The sequence below is a fragment of the Engystomops pustulosus genome, chromosome 6 (genome assembly GCF_040894005.1).
Source record: "Engystomops pustulosus chromosome 6, aEngPut4.maternal, whole genome shotgun sequence".
NCBI classification, from domain to species: domain Eukaryota; kingdom Metazoa; phylum Chordata; class Amphibia; order Anura; family Leptodactylidae; genus Engystomops; species Engystomops pustulosus.
The window spans coordinates 17,123,173-17,145,636 of record NC_092416.1 but is presented as its reverse complement, the minus strand read 5'-3'; the positions used below and the strand labels follow the sequence as shown (position 1 = coordinate 17,145,636).

The 22,464-nt window shown below is 43.0% G+C and overlaps 1 protein-coding gene across 3 annotated transcripts in view; it reads left to right on the top strand.

The window, feature by feature from the left end:
• Nucleotides 1-21,344, top strand: part of LOC140134608 (dual specificity tyrosine-phosphorylation-regulated kinase 1B-like) — a 49,598-nt gene extending 28,254 nt beyond the window's left edge. For all 3 annotated transcript variants that reach the window (XM_072155047.1, XM_072155046.1, XM_072155049.1), the window contains exons 2-11: nt 12,436-12,578; nt 12,906-13,025; nt 13,771-13,959; nt 14,344-14,491; nt 14,932-15,218; nt 16,888-17,034; nt 17,583-17,723; nt 18,109-18,412; nt 20,166-20,269; nt 20,619-21,344. In XM_072155047.1, coding sequence (XP_072011148.1) covers nt 12,516-12,578; nt 12,906-13,025; nt 13,771-13,959; nt 14,344-14,491; nt 14,932-15,218; nt 16,888-17,034; nt 17,583-17,723; nt 18,109-18,412; nt 20,166-20,269; nt 20,619-21,131 — 2,016 coding nt within the window. In that variant the 5' untranslated portion in view covers nt 12,436-12,515 and the 3' untranslated portion in view covers nt 21,132-21,344. The remainder of the gene's footprint in view (nt 1-12,435; nt 12,579-12,905; nt 13,026-13,770; nt 13,960-14,343; nt 14,492-14,931; nt 15,219-16,887; nt 17,035-17,582; nt 17,724-18,108; nt 18,413-20,165; nt 20,270-20,618) is intronic.
• Nucleotides 21,345-22,464: the final 1,120 nt, after the last annotated feature.

Genomic DNA, 22,464 nt, shown 5'->3' with positions numbered 1-22,464 from the left:
GCTGCACAACCTCAGAAACGTCTGTAGGATGCATATGCTACCTCTAGGGGTGAGGAGCGCTGACCAAAATGCAGAATTATCCAAAACGACCAATAAGGATGAGAACATAGAAATGTTCCACGTCCCCAACTTTAGAACCGATCCTTTATAGCGGTTGCCTTTCTACCTGTTTTCTGTTACATTTGCACAACAGCAGGAGAAATTGATTCACTATCAGCGTTGATTCAAAACTGGACAGAATGATTTTAAAGAAGTGTCATTGACTTGGAGTTACATACAGTTTAAGTGTTCCCTTCTATGTTTTTGAGCAGTCTACAGGCAGTCCCCTACTTAAGGAAACCAACTTACAGAAGACCCCACTGACCTCTGAAGCTCTCTGGATGTTACTCTAGTCCCCAGGATGCAATGATCAGCTGTAAGGTGTCTGTAATAAACATTTATAATCCTTGTTCACATTACAGCAAAATTTTTTGGATCTGTTTTTGACTCGGAGCCAAAAACGACATTGTCTGGAACTTCAGTTATACAGATCCGACTTCAGAACAAACCTAAATAATCTATCTTGTGCGTAACCCGGGAACGGCCTGTATTCTACTCCATTTAAGGAGTCAAAGGTGCAGGGTTACTGCTATTACTCACCTTTTATAGGTGTGTGTGTGTATGAGGCAGATATTCGTGTACACCTGGATAAGCTGCTCTTCAGACTTGTATAACTTCTATAGTATAACCCTTCCCTAATGTCATCATACACAGAACAGTAAAAGGATTGTCCAGGACACGGTTTCAAGGCAGGAGCTGGTCTAACATCTCACCTATGACCACCCATGGTTTCTGTATATAATGGGTACAGCAGTGACAACACATGGACAGTGCTCAACTGCTTGAGGCTATTACAGGTGGTCCCCTACTTAAGGACACCCGACTTAATGACGATCCCTATTTAAAAACGGACCCCTGTGACCTCTGAAGCTCTCTGGATGGTTTGCTATAGTCCCAGACTGCAATGATCAGCTGTTGAGTATCTGTAATGAAGTATTATTGATAATCTTTGGTCCCATTACAGCTGAAAATTTAGAAACTCCAATGGTCGCTGGGGCAAAACATTTTTTTTTTTTTTTTTTTTAATCAGGAAAAATATTTATAAAATATACAGTTTCAACTTGCATACAGATTTAACTTAAGAACAAACCTATGAAACCTATCTTGTACGTAACCCGGGGACTGTCTTTACAGGCCTCAGCCTTTGTGTACAGAATGGTGAAGGTGCTATTCTAAGGCTACATTCACACGAACTTATGGGGGACGTCCATACGTCCCCCATACACAGCATGTCATCACGGCACCGCACCGTTTTGTAGCCTGTAGAAAGATGAACATGTCCTATCTTTGATGGACTGCAGCGCCGGGGCCCTAGGTTACTCTGTGGAGAGGGGCCTGGGTGAGCCCCCCCCTCCTCCTCTCCCCGGCGCCGATGTATGCCCGCCGTACTGCGGTACAGAGGACATACAACGTGTTAATGTAGACTAAAGCTGTGAGTTAAGTCTACATTCCATTTACATTTATAAACAGAATTTTGTCTTTCATTCCTCCCTATGATCATTTGGACATTTTTTTTGGTTATAAGAAGAGAATAGTTGTTTGGCAATAAATGGCTTCATCCAGCCACTAACAATGATTGGAATAAAGTTTTTGAGTCCTCATTCAAGGCCAAGAGCCAAAATTCTACAGGGTATGGAAACTTTTGAGCACAATATTTTAGACCAACCTTGGCTTATGAACCCAAAATAATTATTCCAAATTGCAGGCAGCCCATCTGTTTACTGAAGAGTTCTGCCCTAATTTGTCCAAAACAGTTAAGGGTTTTTAGCCACAATTTTGCTTATGCGACTTTATAGGAGGCAAAATGTCTGAAATGTTTCGCATGCACCAGACTTTTGGTGTGTTTTTCTAGCAAAACCTAAGCCAACTAATGGGGGGGGGGCGCGCAAAGTAGGACTAGACTGGGTCTTGTGCTTAAGCAGATCTATCATTCGGCATCGGTATAAGGCTGCTGTCTAGTGTAACTTGTTCTTTCTTTTGGGAACTTGATAAATCTGCCCCATTGGCCAATTTTTAGATGTTTTGTGTGTAAAATTTGAGGTCTTCGTTACGAATTTATACTGAACCCGTCACCGGGATTGCAGAAATGTAACTTTTAGCTTGTGATAGGTTCCAATAGTCTATGCTATGCTGCAGGTGCCTGTGTCTCTTTTGATACATTTTACCTTTCCTCCAAATGTATCTAGCTTTTACCCTCCCCCTTCCTGTCATGTGCAGAGGGAGGGGTTGATGTGGGAGAGGGGAAGAATGCACGAGACTGACACACAATCAGCTGTGGCTGGACAACCCTCTCCTCCATCACCACCACTTACTGCTGGCAGGGAGCCAGGTAATGTGAAATAAACTTTTACAAAGTATTCACATGTTGAGAATACTGACAAAGCTATATATAATATCTGTAGAGCATAGGCTGTTGGAACCTTTCACCAGCAAAAAATTACATTCCTGGTGGCTGAAACACTTTTTCATGGTGTGTTGTGTGGTTTTTTTTTTTTTTTTTTTTGGGGGGGGGGGGGGTATTTTAGTTTGTTCAGGCTGAAGAATTTACCATCTGTTCCCTGTATATGTGATGGATCAGTCGGGGTCCAGTTGTTAGTCTGCTGTTGAAATAGAGAGGCAGGGTAGATGCCTTATCACCAGTCCCATCAGGCTTGTGGCTTTGGCTTCTGGACCTGTATAAGATGAGGACTGAGGTTCCCTGTGTTCATTTCATGGGGTGCCAACAAATCAGATCACTGTTATTTTATCACCCATCCAGTAGGAATTCACCTTTGACTGTCTAGCTTTTATATCTTTGACCTTGTCAGGCTTGGGCATTGTGATGGTCAGAGTTGGCATTTTACATGTGCAGATATTTTGGATCATCTGATGTTTATTCTATATTAATACCTGTTCCTTATTATGTTGCCTTTTGTCTCTTTTCAGGCTATGTTTTGCCTGCTGCGGTGGTTGGGTTAGTCAGGCATGGTTTTATATATTGAAAGTTAGTTTTGTGGGTCATGAGACTGATTTCAATCAGATCTGTTAGACAGAAATTGGCCAGATAAAATTGTTCTGGGACGGAGTGTCTTATTATCTGATGGCTGTGATTCTTTTTGGAAAGGTTGACACCATAGTCGGCCACTGGTCACCCAACTATACATTATGTCTACAGCTATACGTAGACCTAGTGGGAGAGTAGGGGGCAATGTCAGTACACTGGCCTATAGTCACCATAGTTGTCTGCAATGCAAACTCCTTGAAATTTCCCTTGTGTTTTGGAGGCCACAGCCCATTAAATACAAACAGTCCAACACATGATTTACAGTCGTTCAGTTAACGTTGCAGAAAAGTAAAACTTAAGATAAAGTCAACATTGTCCCCAAATTAACTCGCACAAGGGTTGAGTTTAAAAGGAGTCGGTATTTTTAGATCATGTGCTATTTATATGCGGTGAAGCAGCACTTGAATCCCATGTGCTCAGTCCTTACTTGCCTTCTTTGGCATCATAGTGAGTTGTGAACTCTGCCACTCCTGAGTGCGAAACGCACGGCTCTCCTAACCCAGGGTGGTAGATGCGTCTTGTATAATTGAATGGTCTTGTCTAATTAGGGAAAAGGGAGATGTGGTGATCAGATTAGTAAATTTGAGTCAGGAAAAATAATACACAACAGACCACCTTTATAGACTTCCAGATACACAGCATAGGGAGAATACTTCATTGTGGTAAAAAGAGAAACTTTCAGCAAATTTGAATGGGTAATAAAGATTAAAAATAATAATAGGTGTACCAGTAAGTGTCCTTCATAAGAATAGATGGCTATGGCGAGGTCAGAGACGTGTAAAGAAGAATATGAGGCTTACGGGGTACAGTGATGCAATGCCCCTTATACTGAAGGCTATATTCAAGGCTACATGCACACGAGCCAATGACCATAAAGAAAGAGGTAGGGATGGCAACTGCTCCATAATTTGCTGTCCAGGAAGTCGTCACATCCCGGGAAACTACAGCTGTGTGAGAGAAGCTATGAAGGTGTGTGCTAGCTGTTAGTCTGCATGGAATATGCAAACCAGTTACCTACTGCACTGGACCGGCGTTGTCTACATTTGGAAGTCTCTTTGGAAAATATTTATTTGTTTGACTTATAACTTGGGATGGGATAATAGTCTTCCTGAAAGTCGGGCATTGATGTGTATGAGGGCACTAAGGAGATAGTTTGACTTCTTTCCACACAGGAAAACTTATTTGCATATTCCTTGCTCATTCAGTGGATACATATAGAAATATATATGTACACACATATACTATAATATATATATTATTCTGTGCTGTGTATCTGGATGCACCATAAGCAAGTCCCTACAGCACATAGGTCTCATTGAGCTGAAGTGCACTTGGACCTGCTCATACAGCCCTGTGCTGGGTTTAGGTATATGGTGAATGTTTCAGCACTTTATAGGGTGGACCTAAATTGTAAAAAAAAGTGTATGTTATCTCCACCAATGGTGCATGATGGAGGAGTAGTGTGCCCTTGCCTAATATTAGTAGTGTATTATCTTGTCTGAACAACAAAGGGGAGACTGCAATAATATAACAATATACTCCTCCGCTAGCATTTTTTTTTTTATAATATACATAAAAATTTATATTTTGGCTCTTGTGAATTGGTGTTCTAGTAGTAAAGACTTAATGCGAAAATCGGTCAGAAGCATCTAGTGCCATTCATTTATGTGCTAAGGTTAAAGTACAACTGTAAAGTATAAAAACTTTTGCATGACTCTGCACTAAGCAAAAATAAGCAATTATCTAATTTATTTGCTATCTGGTGGTGTTAAGCAGCTAGTAGAGGTTCTGTCCCCAACCACAGGAGGAGAGCCTGGATATCCTCTATTTATACTACACCACGCAGGAGTAGAGCAGACACATCCTCTATACCAGTGGTGGCGAACCTATGGCACGGGTGCCAGAGGTGGCACTCGGAGCCCTTTCTGTGGGCACTCAGGCCATGGCTCCAATTTCACCAAACAGGACCAAATCCACCAAATCTTTCTGCAGTTCCAAACAACTTGAGGGATGCTGCTCTCAGAGCTATTTTAAAGGAACACTTCACTGGTTGTTTGAAACTGCAGGAAAAGTGAGAAGGTGTGGACTGAACTCCATTGTCTTTGGAGGTCATCCTGCTGGACCCACCGTTCTTCTTGGAGAGAAGCTACAATGATGGTCTGAATGTGCCCACCTTCTTTCAACTGCATTGGTGGCCTTAGGAGAGCCAATACAATTGGATGATGTTGAAGAACAGGGAGCAATAAGTTACCGCTTTAAATGCAATGTTGGCACTTCACGGTAAATAAGTGGATTTTGGTTGTAGTTTGGGCACTCGGTCTCAAAAAGTTTCGCCATCACTGCTCTATACATACTACACCACACAGGAGGAGAGTATGCATATCCTCTATATACTACACCACACAGGAGGAGAGGCGGCACCTCCTCTATATACTACACCACACAGGAGGAGAGCCTGCACATCCTCTATATACTACACCACGCAGGAGGAGAGCCTGCACCTCCTCTATATACTACACCACGCAGGAGGAGAGCTGACACCTCCTCTACATACTACACCACACAGGAGGAGAGGCGGCACCTCCTCTATATACTACACCACACAGGAGGAGAGCCTGCACATCCTCTATATACTACACCACGCAGGAGGAGAGCCTGCACCTCCTCTATATACTACACCACGCAGGAGGAGAGCCGACACCTCCTCTACATACTACACCCCACAGGAGGAGAGCTGACACCTCCTCTATATACTACACCACACAGGAGGAGAGCCTGCACCTCCTCTATATACTACACCACACAGGAGGAGAGCCTGCACATCCTCTATTTATACTACACCACGCAGGTGGAGAGCAGACACATCCTCTATACATACTACACCACACAGGAGGAGAGTATGCATATCCTCTATATACTACACCACACAGGAGGAGAGCCTGCACATCCTCTATATACTACACCACACAGGAGGAGAGGCGGCACCTCCTCTATATACTACACCACACAGGAGGAGAGCCTGCACCTCCTCTATATACTACACCACGCAGGAGGAGAGCCTGCACCTCCTCTATATACTACACCACGCAGGAGGAGAGCCTGCACATCCTCTATATACTACACCACACAGGAGGAGAGGCGGCACCTCCTCTATATACTACACCACACAGGAGGAGAGCCTGCACCTCCTCTATATACTACACCACGCAGGAGGAGAGCCTGCACCTCCTCTATATACTACACCACGCAGGAGGAGAGCCTGCACATCCTCTATATACTACACCACGCAGGAGGAGAGCCGGCACCTCCTCTATATACTACACCACACAGGAGGAGAGCCTGCACCTCCTCTATATACTACACCACACAGGAGGAGAGCCTGCACCTCCTCTATATACTACACCACACAGGAGGAGAGCCTGCACATCCTCTATATACTACACCACACAGGAAGAGAGCCAGCACCTCCTCTATATATACTACACCACACAGGAGGAGAGCCTGCACATCCTCTATATATACTACACCACACAGGAGGAGAGTATGCACCTCCTCTATATACTACACCACGCAGGAGGAGAGCCGACACATCCTCTATATACTACACCACGCAGGAGGAGAGCCAGCACCTCCTCTATATATACTACACCACACAGGAGGAGAGTATGCATATCCTCTATATACTACACCACACAGGAGGAGAGCCTGCACATCCTCTATATACTACACCACACAGGAGGAGAGCCGGCACATCCTCTATACATACTACACCACACAGGAGGAGAGCAGACACATCCTCTATACATACTACACCACACAGGAGGAGAGCCTGCACATCCTCTATTTATACTACACCACACAGGAGGAGAGCCTGCACATCCTCTATATACTACACCACACAGGAGGAGAGCCGGCACATCCTCTATACATACTACACCACACAGGAGGAGAGCAGACACATCCTCTATACATACTACACCACACAGGAGGAGAGCCTGCACATCCTCTATTTATACTACACCACACAGGAGGAGAGCCTGCACCTCCTCTATATACTACACCACACAGGAGGAGAGCCTGCACATCCTCTATTTATACTACACCACACAGGAGGAGAGCCTGCACATCCTCTATTTATACTACACCACACAGGAGGAGAGCCTGCACATCCTCTATACATACTACACCACACAGGAGGAGAGCCTGCACATCCTCTATTTATACTACACCACGCAGGTGGAGAGCAGACACATCCTCTATACATACTACACCACACAGGAGGAGAGCCGGCACATCCTCTATATACTACACCACACAGGAGGAGAGCCGGCACATCCTCTATATACTACATCACGCAGGAGACACATCCTCTATATACTACACCACGCAGGAGGAGAGCCGGCACATCCTCTATATACTACACCACGCAGGAGACACATCCTCTATATACTACACCACGCAGGAGACACATCCTCTATATACTACACCACGCAGGAGACACATCCTCTATATACTACACCACGCAGGAGGAGAGCCGGCACATCCTCTATATACTACACCACGCAGGAGACACATCCTCTATATACTACACCACGCAGGAGGAGAGCCGGCACATCCTCTATATACTACACCACGCAGGAGACACATCCTCTATATACTACACCACGCAGGAGGAGAGCCGGCACATCCTCTATATACTACACCACACAGGAGACACATCCTCTATATACTACACCACGCAGGAGGAGAGCCAGCACATCCTCTATATACTACACCACGCAGGAGGAGAGCCAGCACATCCTCTATATACTACACCACACAGGAGGAGAGCCGGCACATCCTCTATATACTGTGTGGTGTTGTATCAGGTTATTATGACCCTGTACGCTGTCCTGCAGCTTATGTCTGGCTCATTGTTCCCTCTCTATCTCCGTGGATCAGGGAGGGCCATCGTGTCCTATTTGTATTCTCAGGGCATTGGGAGTATAAACATTTTGGTACATGCCCCGGTATTTGGGGAGGTTTTGTTGCTGTGGATCCTTCGGTCGGGAGGTGCGAGCCGGTTTCCTTGCCAACCATGAAGGGTCTGCTGGCAGCTGTGTGTAGTCAGCTGTGTGCATGGCGGTATTACGGGCACTGCTGCTGAGACAGCACACAGGACTAACCCTGCCCATAGATACTAGTTCTCCATTGGATACCTGTGCAGCTTGTGGAGCCAATTACAGGAGGAAATTAGAACTAGTTTCAGACTAGAGAGCAGCGTGCCTGGTGGTCCCCGGTGACAAGACATGAATCCGTCTTTCCTGAGTGTTATGTAAGGCCGGGAAGTTTACCGCTTTATGGAGAATGTGATTCCTTCCCCTTCAGAGGATGAAGCCGCCTAGAGCTGGATGAAAGAAGAAAGCTGCTGCAGACCTGTGCAGCAGAAGCCAGACCTGAAATCTGAAGAAACCTTTCCCCTTTTAGGTCAATTAGGAACAAAAATTATTTATATTAAGCATTTTTTATAATTTTTCTGCAAAGTCAAAAGTTTCCATACGTTTCATCAGTATTTGGTACCATAGCTGTCACACTGCACTACTTGAGTCATGTGTTTTGGATCTCCGTCCACAAGCTTCTCACTATAGTCGGAATTTGGGCCCACTCCTCCTGATACCACTGGTGTAACTGCGGCATGTTTGTAGCAACCCTGCCCATAAATGTTCATCAGTATTTTCCGTAGCTTTGTGATGGCTCCAAAACATTTGTCTTTGATCCATAGCTACTGCCAAACTGGCTACCAAGTGGCTTAAGGATAACATTGTCCATTTGGCAGAGACATTTGCACCCAAGTTTTGCCCTCCTGTCCTGCGATGTTCTACAGTATTGTCATACAACGGCCCAGATCTGTTATTGCGCCAGTTTTCTGTCTGACTGTCTGCACTGTTTTTGGGGAATGCACCTGTATATATGAAGTGTCTGCATTTGTCCATGCATTTGCAAACATTTAATCTGGCTTTTTGTGTTCGGAGTAATTGCTTCTCCCTGTCAAAGTGGCCTTTCAGTACATGTCAATACAGGACTTGTTTCACTGTTGATGGGATCACACTTCTGCCAGCTACAGCTTGTACAGATGAACAAGTCCCCTTCAGGTTTCTGGAAATTTCTCCCAAGGGTGAACCAGACTCGTGCAAGTCCACAATTCTCTTCCTCATTTTTTTTTTTTTTACTTTTGAATACATCAAGTGTGTCTCTAGCTCAGATGTTGCCAAGAAACTTATCAGAAACTTCCAAAGACACAACCTCATCATTTGGACTGTCTCAAATGGTTTAAGCAGGCATAGTAATCTTTATGTATTTGGCAAATATAAATCATGTGCATTTTTATATAGTGTATGGAAACCTCTGTATTGTGCACAAGTCTTGGGGGGCACAGGGGAGGCGATTTATTTTTCCTTGCTTTTCACCCTGAGCTGGTGCTTGGCAAACTGTAGATACTCTTTGAGGAAGCGTGAATGAAACCATTGCATCTAGCTGCTATTCTCTCTGATCTTATTGCTTGGCAGGATGGCCAGATGTGTATTTATCCTCCCTTAGCAGAGAGGATAACATGCCGGTAGGTGGGGGTATGACGTCAGGGATGACAAGAATAGGGCTAGAGATGGCAGAGCACATCGCTTAGTTATGTCTTGAAGTGATAAGGCAGGGGGCATGCTGCTACTTTTAATCCACAATCCCATTTTTGTGATCAAAGCAGCTTATTACTGTGTATGCTGTCTGGTTGTAAACCTTTGGCCAAATAGGTGTTGTCTAGACTGCGTTACATGGATACGTCACTGAAATCCAGCCAGGATGGATGTGATGTAATAAGAGTTTTCTAAAGGGGAGGAAATAACCTTATATTACTAGAAAACCCGTTATACATCTCTGCATCACCGACCTGACTGTATATCACTCTCCATACTTTACAGCTATACTTCAAATTATTATTATTATTATTTTTACACTTCTTTAACTGTTTGGCTCCTTCTGGTTTGTTATCCATCTCATGTTTCCTCATCACGGCGTCACACGACTGGTGAAAAAGTCTCCGCGAGCTGGAAAGCCATTTTGTTATATTCTCCGTACCACTCAGAATTGTGCGAACTGAACATAGTCTGTATAGTCTCCCTTGTAGAAAGTGTATGACTGAGGAAAGATGTATACTTCTGCTGATGTATACCATAATGGAGAACATGGCAATGAGTTGTTTTTAAATTTTGCTTGAGTGTCCCCTGAAATTATTTGTTGCGGAGCCCATGGACTAAAATAATAATCTTAATGGATTTGGTAGTTTGTAGTATTGTATTAAAGTAATAATTCCTTATTTATATAGCGCCTGCAGATTACGCAGCGCTGCATATCAAATTGGTCCATAATGTAGTCATTGGAGGCGTCTTCTACATGTAAGGAAATTTATTTCCGTATACACGGTTTACAAGTTTCAGAAGGGAAAGGACCTTTATCTATTACCCAGAGGGCAGTATAGCCTGTAATTATCAAAGGAATTCTGTGCTGCTTTTAGTGGGTTTCCACACTTTCCTACATGATCAAACCGCCTGTAATGAGTCCAGAAGCCTGCAACTCCCCTGAAGTGCCCTGTACACCAAGCTGACAATGTTTAGGTGGTGCTTTATTTGGTTATACAGACAGTCTCCTACTTAAGGACACCCGACTTACAGAAGACCCATAGTTACAGACAGACCCCTCTGAGCTCTGATGAAGCTCTCAGGATGTTACTATGGTCCCAGGCTGCAATGATCAGCTGTAAGGTGTCTGTAATGAAGCTTTTATTGATAATCCTTGGTCCAATTACAGCAAAAAATGTTTAAACTCCAATTGTCACTAGGGCCAATTGTTTGGATCTACACATATAAAATATACAGTTTTGAATTACATACAAATTCAACTTAAAGGAAACCTACCACTTGTAGTGGCAGGTTTCTGATGGAAATACCGGGCGTGAGGTCAGGGTGAGCTGGTGCCGGAGCTTATTTTCGTTAGTGTTTTAAACCGCGGTATCGCGGCTTAAAACACTTTTTAAACTTTATAGCCGGCGCAGGGAGGTACGCGCTCGGCGCTTACCGTGCGCGGGGCTACATAGGAAGTGAATGAGAGCCGCGCGCATGGTAAGCGCCGAGCGCGTACCGCCCTGCGCCGGCTATAAAGTTTAAAAAGTGTTTTAAACCGCGATACCGCGGTTTAAAACACTAACGAAAATAAGCTCCGGCATTTCCATCAGAAACCTGCCACTACAAGTGGTAGGTTTCCTTTAAGAACAAACCTCTGGAACCTCTTGTACGTAACTCGGGGACTGCCAGTATATGACTTTCTGGGCAGCTTTGTAGAAGTGAATGTAGTGCTGATTGAGCATGCTCAGTAGTGCTCCGTGATGCCATGTTGGATATCGTGCTCCCACCTGCATCATTACATTACTTGCGTTAACGGGATGTTTACTCGTGTTCTACTACAAAACCCCCTTTTCTAATAGAAGTCTTATTCATAGGGAATTATTAGCTTGTGACGCTGTAAAGTTGTGTGGTGTCTCCTCCTTTTAAACATGACCAGTATCTCATAAACCCAATTATAGTCAGCAGGAGCTATTAGTTATTGTTGGTGTTGATCATGCCAGTAAAACTGAGCAAATCTGCACAGATCTAAACATAACCTTAAAGTATCGCCTTATACAAGTCACCTGCAACACGTCCTAGTTGTATGTTCACATCATTGGAGGTGGGTGGTAGGTGCCTGTGGAGGCCTACGTTTGGTTTCTATCTTTGCACCTACAAGGTACTTGACCAAAAAATAATATCCTGGTAGTATGTGATGTGTACTCGGCAAGAGGTTGCAGTGCTGGCAGTAAACTTACAGGAACTGCTGTACTAGGGTCTTGTATCCTTAGGTTTGATCACATGTGTTCTTGGTGCGTTTTTGGCACGTTTACCATTGGCTGGTTTGAATCCATTTTTCTTCATTTCTGGAAGTTTAAGCAGCTGTGAAAATGTTAATACAGGTGCTTACCCTTCCAGTAATGAAGAGTAAGTATTCAAGCCAGCCAAATGCATTGTAAACATGCAGAAATGCACCATGTGACCGCACGCTTACATCTTATCATAGTGGTGATGCCGCTCCATTGCGTGACTTGTGCTTTGCATAGTCTTTGCTCGTCCATCTTTAAAGATTCTCCATTACAATGCTACACGGCATGTTTGTAGTGTTCTGTACATTTGTAACTAGGATTCTGTTAAACCTGTGTGTGTTTTCCTATCTTGCAGGTGGCAGCAGTACAGGATGCAAGTCCTCGTCTTCTTTCTGTCTGGCTGCCCCTTTTGCCTTTGTCCCCACTGAGGCAAGCATGTCGAGCCAGCACAGCCACGCTAACTTCTCCAGCCTTCAATCAATGGCTGATCATCAGCAGGTAACTAGAGAAAAGAAGGGGAACTACGAGTTCTACATGATCGCTGACAGCCAGTATAAATCTGTGTCATTGGTTTCCATGTTTGGGGGATTATTTTGTGATAATTGCATTTACCATAGAATGGATGCGAGACAAGACGTGTGCCATTGCTGTGTTATGCAAAATGTATTTATCCTCCCGTGGTTCATACTACCTGTGTATTCTCCTTTCCTTACAAATGCTCACAAAATATTGATATTGAGACTTGAAATTGTTCATTATTATATTCCTTAAAACGCAAATCAATTTTTCTGTAGCTCTTACCCGACTATCTTCCCCGCTGTACAGGTCCTGCCAGATATGACCATATTACAACGGCGGATTCCATTAACCTTCCGAGAATCGGCAGCTGCACCTCTACGGAAGCTTTCAGTGGACTTGATAAAGACTTACAAGCACATTAATGAGGTATGTTATCAAACTATGGCTAATTGCTAATGTTAGTGCGACTATATGGAAATGATGCTCCACTCACATTGCGGTTTTGCACGACATGGTAATCTCTTCAGGTAAATCATGGTAACCGCACCCCCCCCCCCCCTTAACTTAGTCAGCACCTGTGATGGGCCGCCTCTTTACTTCCATACTGAAGCCAGTCACTTCTCTGCACAGGCAGCTCGCATTTGCTGTCACCTGCCATGTGAGGAAAGCCCAGGGCTGTGAAATATAATTGCAACTCATGGCAGGCATCTCCCAAATCACTTTTTCCCACACTAGTTAATGTCATCCGGATGTGGACAAGCCTTTGCTAAACAGGTATCACTTGCCAAGTGCACAGTCATGCTCCTCCCTGGGTATGATAGATGAGGAAATCACTTTGTTTATACATCATGACCTGATAAAACAGGTATAAATTACAAGTGACATGACTTGAGGTTTTATTTTAAAGTTCACTTGTTTTCACTTTTCAGTAATTTTATTTTGCCAAATTTTGGGTGCATGATGGCACTCCAGTATGGCAGGATACGGTACCAGGGCTGAATTACTGAGTCCTGTATGTATGTGAAGAAATATAAAATATATATTATATTGCAGATCCCGAGTTGCATAAAAGATTGGTTCTTTAGGTTTGTACTTGAATTTGTGCTGTCATGGGAGCAAGGATTATCAAAACTTCATTACAGACACCTACTAAGTGAATTTGTCCTTCCAGGTTTATTACGCTAAAAAGAAGCGCCGTGCCCAACAAGTGCCACCTGAAGACTCCAGCACGAAGAAGGAAAGGAAAGTGTTCAATGATGGATTTGATGACGATAACTACGATTACATAGTTAAAAATGGGGAAAAGTGGATGGACCGATATGAAATAGATTCACTGATTGGAAAAGGATCTTTTGGACAGGTAAGAAGATGCAGGAAAAGGTCACCATGATAATACTTTCTAATATTCAGCCACTGGTCACTCTCCCCTCTAGTCTGTCTGTGTGTGTGGTTTTAGTGGTGCAGTATGTTTGTTGGCTGCATGTGTGTTTCTGAAGAAATCTGGTAAACGTGCGAGTACCTCTTGTAAATGGAGATGTCTGAATATTGAGTAAATTTGTCTGACTTGGATGTCCATAAGTGTCTGTCATGGGGCCGTATAAGTTCTCTTCAGCTGATTATTTTGTACACCAAATAGTAGCTATATAATGATATATTCTGTAGCCATTTACAATATATAGCTTATATACATGGTCATTGTTTCCTCAAGTTACATCTGTGGCATGAAAACCTATGTGTATTCCAGGTGGTGAAGGCATATGATCACCATGATCAAGAATGGGTAGCCATCAAAATCATCAAAAACAAGAAGGCTTTTCTAAACCAGGCCCAGATAGAGCTGAGACTACTTGAGCTAATGAACAAACATGACACCGAAATGAAGTATTACATAGGTAAGTCATGATTGTGTTTTCAGTTGGATAACATTGAAGAGTGAATGTGATAAAGATTTTGGTTTCTGCTCTCATTTGTGGTCGATTCGTACTTGGCTGTTGGATTTGTATTTTTGATGTAGCAGTGCTAACTGTACAGCATTGTGTAGTGGCTGTGCATGGTGTAGCATCTCAGTCCTGTTAATGTGAATGGGCTGATCTACAAGCAGGTGGTGTGAAATCTCAGGCTTGGAAAGTGGAAGTAATACTTACCAGAGATGAGATGTCTCCCGGAACTGCTGATCAGTGATGATTCGATGCCCTTCATCCGTGTTATCATAAAGGAAATACAAATCCAATCGCTGATACTATACCTAAAGGAGTTTCACATCTTGATTGTGGATGGATGGATGTTTGCCAGGTCTGATAAGTCACGCTTGTTATATTTTATTTCTTTGCAGTGCATTTAAAGCGGCACTTTATGTTTCGGAACCATCTTTGTCTGGTGTTTGAGCTGCTGTCCTACAACTTGTATGACCTTTTAAGAAACACAAACTTCCGAGGAGTTTCTCTAAACCTGACCCGAAAGTTTGCGCAGCAGTTGTGCACCGCTCTGCTCTTCTTGGCTACTCCTGAACTCAGTATCATTCATTGTGACCTGAAACCCGAGAACATTCTCCTGTGTAACCCAAAACGCAGTGCCATCAAAATAGTGGACTTTGGCAGCTCCTGTCAGCTTGGACAAAGGGTAGGTGTTATCCAGGAAGCCTTGTACTAAATGTAGATGTCTCATAGATGACTTATCTTAGATTTCAAGATGGCAGTCGTCTGTTTTAACGAACATGGACATTCAACCTTTTAAGATGTTTGTTTCTGAAACTTTTGGTTAGGTGTAAAGTGAGTAACCTAAGTGTACTGCAGCAAGACATCTAAGACCACGCAGTCTATGCGACCGCACCATCATATTCCGTAGCACTGTACAGATCAGCGGTGACAAACGCAAATAAAATAAGACCTTGCAGAGTACAAACGGTCATCTGGAACATCAGGAGTGAGGGCCCTGATCACAAGAGCTTACAGTCTAAGTAGGGTTATCGGTAATACGGATTTGGTGCATACAGTACAGATATTGACAAGGATGCTTCTAGTCTGTCGACCATTACCGATGGGCTATTTTGGTTGTCTTAGCCTGCAAATACTTTCTATGGCTTACACTACTGGTTCTATGTGAAAATAATGCAGAAGACTGCTGTGTAGACAGAATCTGTAAGCGTTAACCCCTTCCCGCACCCTGCGTAACTCTACGGCAAAGAATGCGGGTAGTTCCCGCAATTTGATGTAAAGTTGCGTCATGGCGATCACTGCGGTATCCCGGCTGTATGCGGTAGTCAGGAACCCGCAGTAGCAGCTCAGAGGTGTCAATAGTTTCCATGGCAGCCCTGAGGTCCGATGGAGACCCCAGGGCTGCCTACAGTAAATGCCTGCTAGATCCTGCATGCAGCTGAATGCATAGGCTGTCTATGTAAGATTAGTATTGCAGCATATTACAATTTACAAGTTTATGTACCACCCTGGGACAAAATAAAACCGTAAAAAAAAAAATTTGAAAAAAATGTAAAAAAATGTTAACAACCATAAACAAAAAATAATTTTAATTAGTTTTTCGCCACCACATATGGGGCATCTTCATACTCTGCAGAAATTGGGTCAAACTTTGTGGAGTTTTTTGTCATTTTATACACAGTGACGCTTTAATTTTTGGCCAAAATTAATATATTGTCTAAAAAAACAATTACAGCTTGTAAATTACCTCCGTTTTGTTTTAACCCCTGTGAAACATCTAAACGTTTAACACACTTCTTAAAGTAGATTTTTCACACATTGAGGGGTATAGTATATAAAATGGCATCATTTATGGGGTTTTACTGTTATTTAGGCCTCTCAAAGTCACTTTAAGATGAGCAGGTGCCTATATATAAGGGTATTGGCATAAAAATGCTGACAGAAAAATTGCACCCAAATTTTTGAACCTCCTAACAACCTAGAAAAGAGAAGAGGCATAAAAAGCCCTGGCCGATATAAAGCAGACATTTGGGAAATGTTAGTCATAGCAACCGAGTAACAGAAAGTTTCTGAAAAGCAGAAAGTTTAGAACTTTGAAAATGAATAATTTCTAACAACTAAACCGGAAGATATTGTCCAAATCAAATTACTTTTTCTCGTCACGCATTTTATTTCAATCTCAAAATCCCCTGGATATGTAAAAGCGTTACAAATGTATAACCTTCTATAATGACACGGGGCAAATTTTAAAAATCAGGCCTAGTCCTAATGCCCTTAAATGGCTTGGACCTGAAGGGGTTAATAGATGTCAGTCACGTATCTTTCTAATAAGCCCCAATCTTATTATTTTACAGATCTACCAGTATATTCAGAGCCGCTTTTATCGGTCACCCGAGGTGTTACTGGGGATGCCGTACGACCTGGCCATAGACATGTGGTCCTTGGGGTGTATTTTGGTGGAAATGCACACAGGAGAACCTTTATTCAGCGGATCCAATGAGGTAAGAAACTTGTCATGTTACGGTTTTCACTTGACGTGTGGAATAACATGTATATTGAGAGTTTTTAGAAGTTGTTTGGATGGCCTGTATAGTATTCAGACCATATATTGTACAAAGCCGGAAGATGCTCTCATGTTAAGGGTCAAAAGGAGGGTTTAGTTGTCAGAGCTGGGTGGGTAGCAGCTTACATACGTGGCTTCTGAACTAAGAGTGCATGTGAATGGGGAAGGTGAGAGGAGAAGCTTATGTTAGGACAAGCATTTAGTCACTACCTTCTGAAAGTTGTATGGGCACATTAAGATATGACCTTTTAGTGAGTATATAGTTGTAAAGTACAGGCCTATAACACATTAGAGCTCAGGATATTTCTGCTCATTGACCGCTTTAGCCTGCAGGACCCTAGTTATAAGCAGAAAAGGGTATTACTATGTATTCATGTTAAGCACCTGGAAGATGGTTATATCATAGACTGGGGAGCCCTGTGGTCAGTGCTCGTTCATATTTGTGTAGTTTCTGCACTAATAAAACTATTTTGTGACCCAACAAAGGTGGACCAGATGAACAAAATAGTAGAAGTCCTGGGAACCCCCCCAAACCACATGTTGGATCAGGCCCCAAAGGCACGAAAATACTTTGACAAACTTCCTGAAGGAACGTGGACTGTAAAGAAAAATAAAGATATCAAGAAGGTAACTGCTACATAGTAATATGCGATAATATGGGTTGTAATGTGTGATTACGTCTTGTATGAATTCAGTAACCTACTGAGTTTTGGGCATGATCCGTATTTGGGCGGTAATTTGCATCCATAATTGTCTAAGCCAAAACTAGAAGTGGGCGCAGAACTGGGAAGTGATGCAAATCTTTCCATTCTCTTTAGTTTCCAGTTTAGCTTTTGGCTTGCAAATAACTCAAATACTGACCGTGTGAATGTGACCTGAGATGCATATGGATTTGCAGCCAAATTCTGCTTTCCCTGATGATTCTTATTTACAAAGAGCTTTTCTTTTTTATCTTTTTTTTTTTTCTACCCTTTCCTTTGTCTAATCATTTGGTTGTACTTTTATATTTTAGGACTACAAAGTGCCAGGAACTCGTAGGCTCCATGAAGTTCTGGGTGTAGAAACCGGCGGTCCTGGTGGACGCAGAGCAGGAGAACAGGGACATTCGCCATCCGATTATCTCAAATTTAAAGATTTAATTTTACGGATGTTGGATTATGACCCTAAAACTAGGATTACCCCTTTTTATGCGCTCCAGCACAATTTCTTCAAGAAAACTACGGATGAAGGGACAAATACAAGTAACAGTAACTCTACAAGCCCTGCAATGGACCATAGTCACTCAACCAGTACAACTAGTTCTGTGTCCAGCTCAGGTGAGGGGTTGCTCATGCCATCCGGAAAGGTCTAAAAATATACTTAGTCTACGACCTGACCATTCAGATATCTTACATTACACAAGATTTGGTCAGTATTGTGAATCTGTATTTCAAAGCTATGCCCAAAAAAAGTGCAGGGAATCTTTATTCCGGATTCTGAATACTGACCAACTCTGCACAAGCCATAATTTTTCACCTCTAAAATCTGTCTTGCTCTGGCTTCTTAGAAGACCCTAATCCTACCCCGGTAACTCGCTTGACAGTAAAAAGAAACCTCTGGCAGTGAGACAAGTTATGTGCTGTCAGGGCTTATGTAGACTGACACTGACAAGAGGAAAGGCTGCTGGCGTTACTGAGATGTGCCTACTTTTAGACCGCGGCTTGAATGTATTTGGACGTGGCCTCGCTGACCTACAGACGTGATAGAGCTGCTCCTTAGTGTTGGCTCTTACCAGGGGGGTAATATAAATGGGAAGCTGACTAGAGTTTGGAGCTGCCAGTGCATGTGCAACACAAATGTAGGGGGTTGTTGGTGACTAAAGCAAGAAGCCTACATACAGTCTGTCACCGCTCCATCCATTTGGGGCATGGGACCCCCTCCTTGTAAATATAAGAACCAATGCGAACCCTGTTCAGCCATTTATCTTGGTCTGGAAAGACGTTTTAGTCATAGGACAGCTAAGAATGCAGCCTGGATGGCCACAGTTAGAACAGTAGCCGTGAAATGCCCCAGATTTACCTAAAAATCTCACTCCTGGTAAATGTTTATGCAACATAAGTCAAATGTGCACACATTCCTTGTGAGTCTCTTCCTCCTATTACTGGGAAATAAGAGCTTTCCCTAATGAGACTTTGCCTATTAAGAGCACCCTACAGGCATGTGGAGGCTTATAGCCATTGACACTCCACCAGGGGATTCTGGGAAATATGCAAAGACATTTCCAGGATGGAATAAGGAAAATGATGCATATTTAGCTAGGTTGAGCGCTGCTCTTCTAACTGGTTGGGGTAGACTTTACTTGGAACAAAACCACAGTCTGCTGATTTCTGATGTCAACCATAAAAATATAAACCAAAAAAAAACACAAGTTATTGGTTCTAAAGTGACCAATGTATTTTGTAGTTCTGTATCATTTCCATGGTCCCTGGTGGGGATCCCTACCTAGGTCACATATATACTAGATGACCAGTGACAATGGAGAGGCAGCACAACCAACATACAAAGGTTCATGGCAGCTTGTAAAATCCGTATTGCCTGCAACGAAAACCGCAAGGATACATTGGTAAAAATCCCCCTGATGGCAAAAGTACCAGTATGTAGTGTACTGCTACTGAGCCACAAAGTGAAAAGCCTGTGAGTCACATGTGCAAGTTTTCTGGCCAGTATTCACACACAGCAGTTGCGGTGCAGCCAAAAACTGTGCCTGAAATAATTGCCCATGCTTTAGGCGTAGATCTGATACGGGTATTAGCCGAAAGCCTTGTACGTGTGTAACGTGCAGTAACAGCACTTATGTCCTTTTCCCTATATTTTGCACCTCCTCTTTCTTGTCTAGTCCGGCAGATTATATCTACACATACAAGTTCATAATACATTTTCATCCTAGCTGCCCGGTGGTAGAGCATGCACAGGGCTGGGGGCTGCCCCGGGGGGCATGTAATAAGAGCTCAGTGCCCATCTAGGAGTCGCCATTCGTTCTATCGTCATGTGCTCTTCTCTAATGTAATCCATATTCTGCTTTACCTGCAGGAGGATCCAGTGGCTCTTCTAATGATAACCGCAATTACCGGTACAGCAACAGATACTATAATAGCGCTGTAGCCCACACAGATTACGAAATGCAGAGTCCACAGGTAAGCGCTAGAGACTGTGCTATGGGATTGCAACCGAACCTCCTTGTTTCACTGAGCAACTCTGATATTGACCCCCATCAAGCCTTAGTAGTGTGTGAATAATATTGTAATGTTCAGTTTAGTTTCCATTTGCTCTTTCATGTGTTGCACAAACTAAAAAATGAGCAGGTAAACAATTGTATGTGTGATATTACTGCATCTGTCCCATTACTCAGGGATTATGATGAGATTTTTCACATTTTGCCCTTGGCATCTGTCATTCTTTTGGGGCCTGATCAGTATGTGTGACCGATCCTACGTCTGCACCCCCATTCTTAATGGTGATTTGTTCTTCTTGCCTTTTTCGCAGACTCATTCTCAGCAGCAGATAAGACTGTGGGCCGGCGGAGATGTACCCATCACAAACAGCGATTCCTACCCTCAGATCTTACCTCACAAGCCTACTCCCAGTCAGCCGCAACATTTTCATGGAACCGAACCACATCACCCTCACCCGCTGTATCATCACGTTAACCGGCCACACTACCATCGGCAGCTCATCACCTCCTCTTCTCCGCAAATCCCAGAGTCTATGGAGCTCAGCTTGGGACACAGACACCCCCAGTCTTCCTCTTCATTGCACCCTCACCACCCTAGCTTAGACTGCACTCCGTTTGGCTCCTCAAACTTACACTTAGGGGTTTCTGCTTTTCGGACTAGAACAGTGAGTGGGCATAACGATTCTGGCGTGCCTCTGAATTATCCCTACTCTAGCAACACATCCAGCATGGTTGGACCACCTCATATCCGAAACAGGACGGAAACTGAAGAGAGTGCGATGTTAGGCGTTTGTGTCCCTCAGAGTACGGCAGCAAGCTCTTGATGATTCTTTCATGTAAAATTAAAGCCATACCAATAATAGAAAATACTGAATTTTCGGAAGGAGGGCTGAGACAGGCTGCAGGGTGGGGTTGTGGAAAAAGGGTGAGCTGGCTTTTATCACAACCATCAAACAAACAAACAAACAAAAAAAAAAAAAATGTCAAGGTGTAGCTGTTAATGTGAATTGTTTATTTATTAAAAAAAATCACTACGAGAGGAGTGTGAAGTGTGTGTTACCCATGAGAAGCCGTTTCAAACAGACTTCAATTGGACTCTGCTCTTTTTTTTTTTTTTTTTTTTTGTCCTAATTTTTTTATTTTTATTTTTTATCGCTTTTTTTTTTTTTTTTTGACACACTGGTAAGAAGTTTAACCTGTGCAAAGACTTCAAGACATTTCCAATGCTTCCATTTCTATCATAAAAAAGGTTCCTTCTTCAGACGGAGCGGGAGAATCCAGACTTACTTTGCACGTCAGTGAACTCGTTTACAGGCCAAAACGTCACTTCTGCAAAAACACTGTCCGTGCCAGGTGCCCTGCGCTGCCATCGTAACCCATTCATCCAGATCTCCTGTGTTACCCTCCCCCTTTCCACCCTCCCCCCCCCCCCCCCCCCACCCACTTTATACCAACCTTTGCTATATAGGGTGCAGGGTTTCTGCACTTCACTGGAATAACCTTGGCTGCTAACTCCACTCTCTCAACTGGAATTGCTGCTAAAACTCTTTAACAGTTTTTTGCTTTCTAAAAAAGAAAAACCAACAAAAAAAAAAAAAAATTATACCTTTTAAAGGGTTTCCCCCCCCAAAAAATGTCTTTTATTTATGACTTCGTACTCAGTCGGTTTTAGCTGTTTCAGGAAAGATTTTTAGGAGCCTTTTTTTTTTTTTTTTTTTTTTTTATTTGAAGGAGTTCAGTGTCTCCCTGATCCGCTCCCCTGCCATCTTTTATTTTTTGTCGTCATCGTAAAAAAAAATCTAACTATTATTTGCAACTGAATCCTGGTTTAAACACTACATTTATTTTATTTTTCTTATTGCATTTTATCTCCTTCACGTTATTTTTTATTTTTAAATAAAATCCTCTGTGTCTCGGCCTCTTAAGTTGAGCGTGACCAGTAAAGTCGCATCTTCATGGGTTCTTGTAAGACGCTCCAAGCCCTCGCTTCAGTATTAAAACTTTTACAGTGCGATGTGCTGTAACGGTGGGGTTTTTTAATTATAATTTTCACTTTTTGCCACCCAAAATGTAAAAACCTAAAAATGTAAATTCCCCCCCCCCCCCCCCCCATCTATCTGTGGATAATAACGTACTGTTTCAAATTTTCTTTCATTT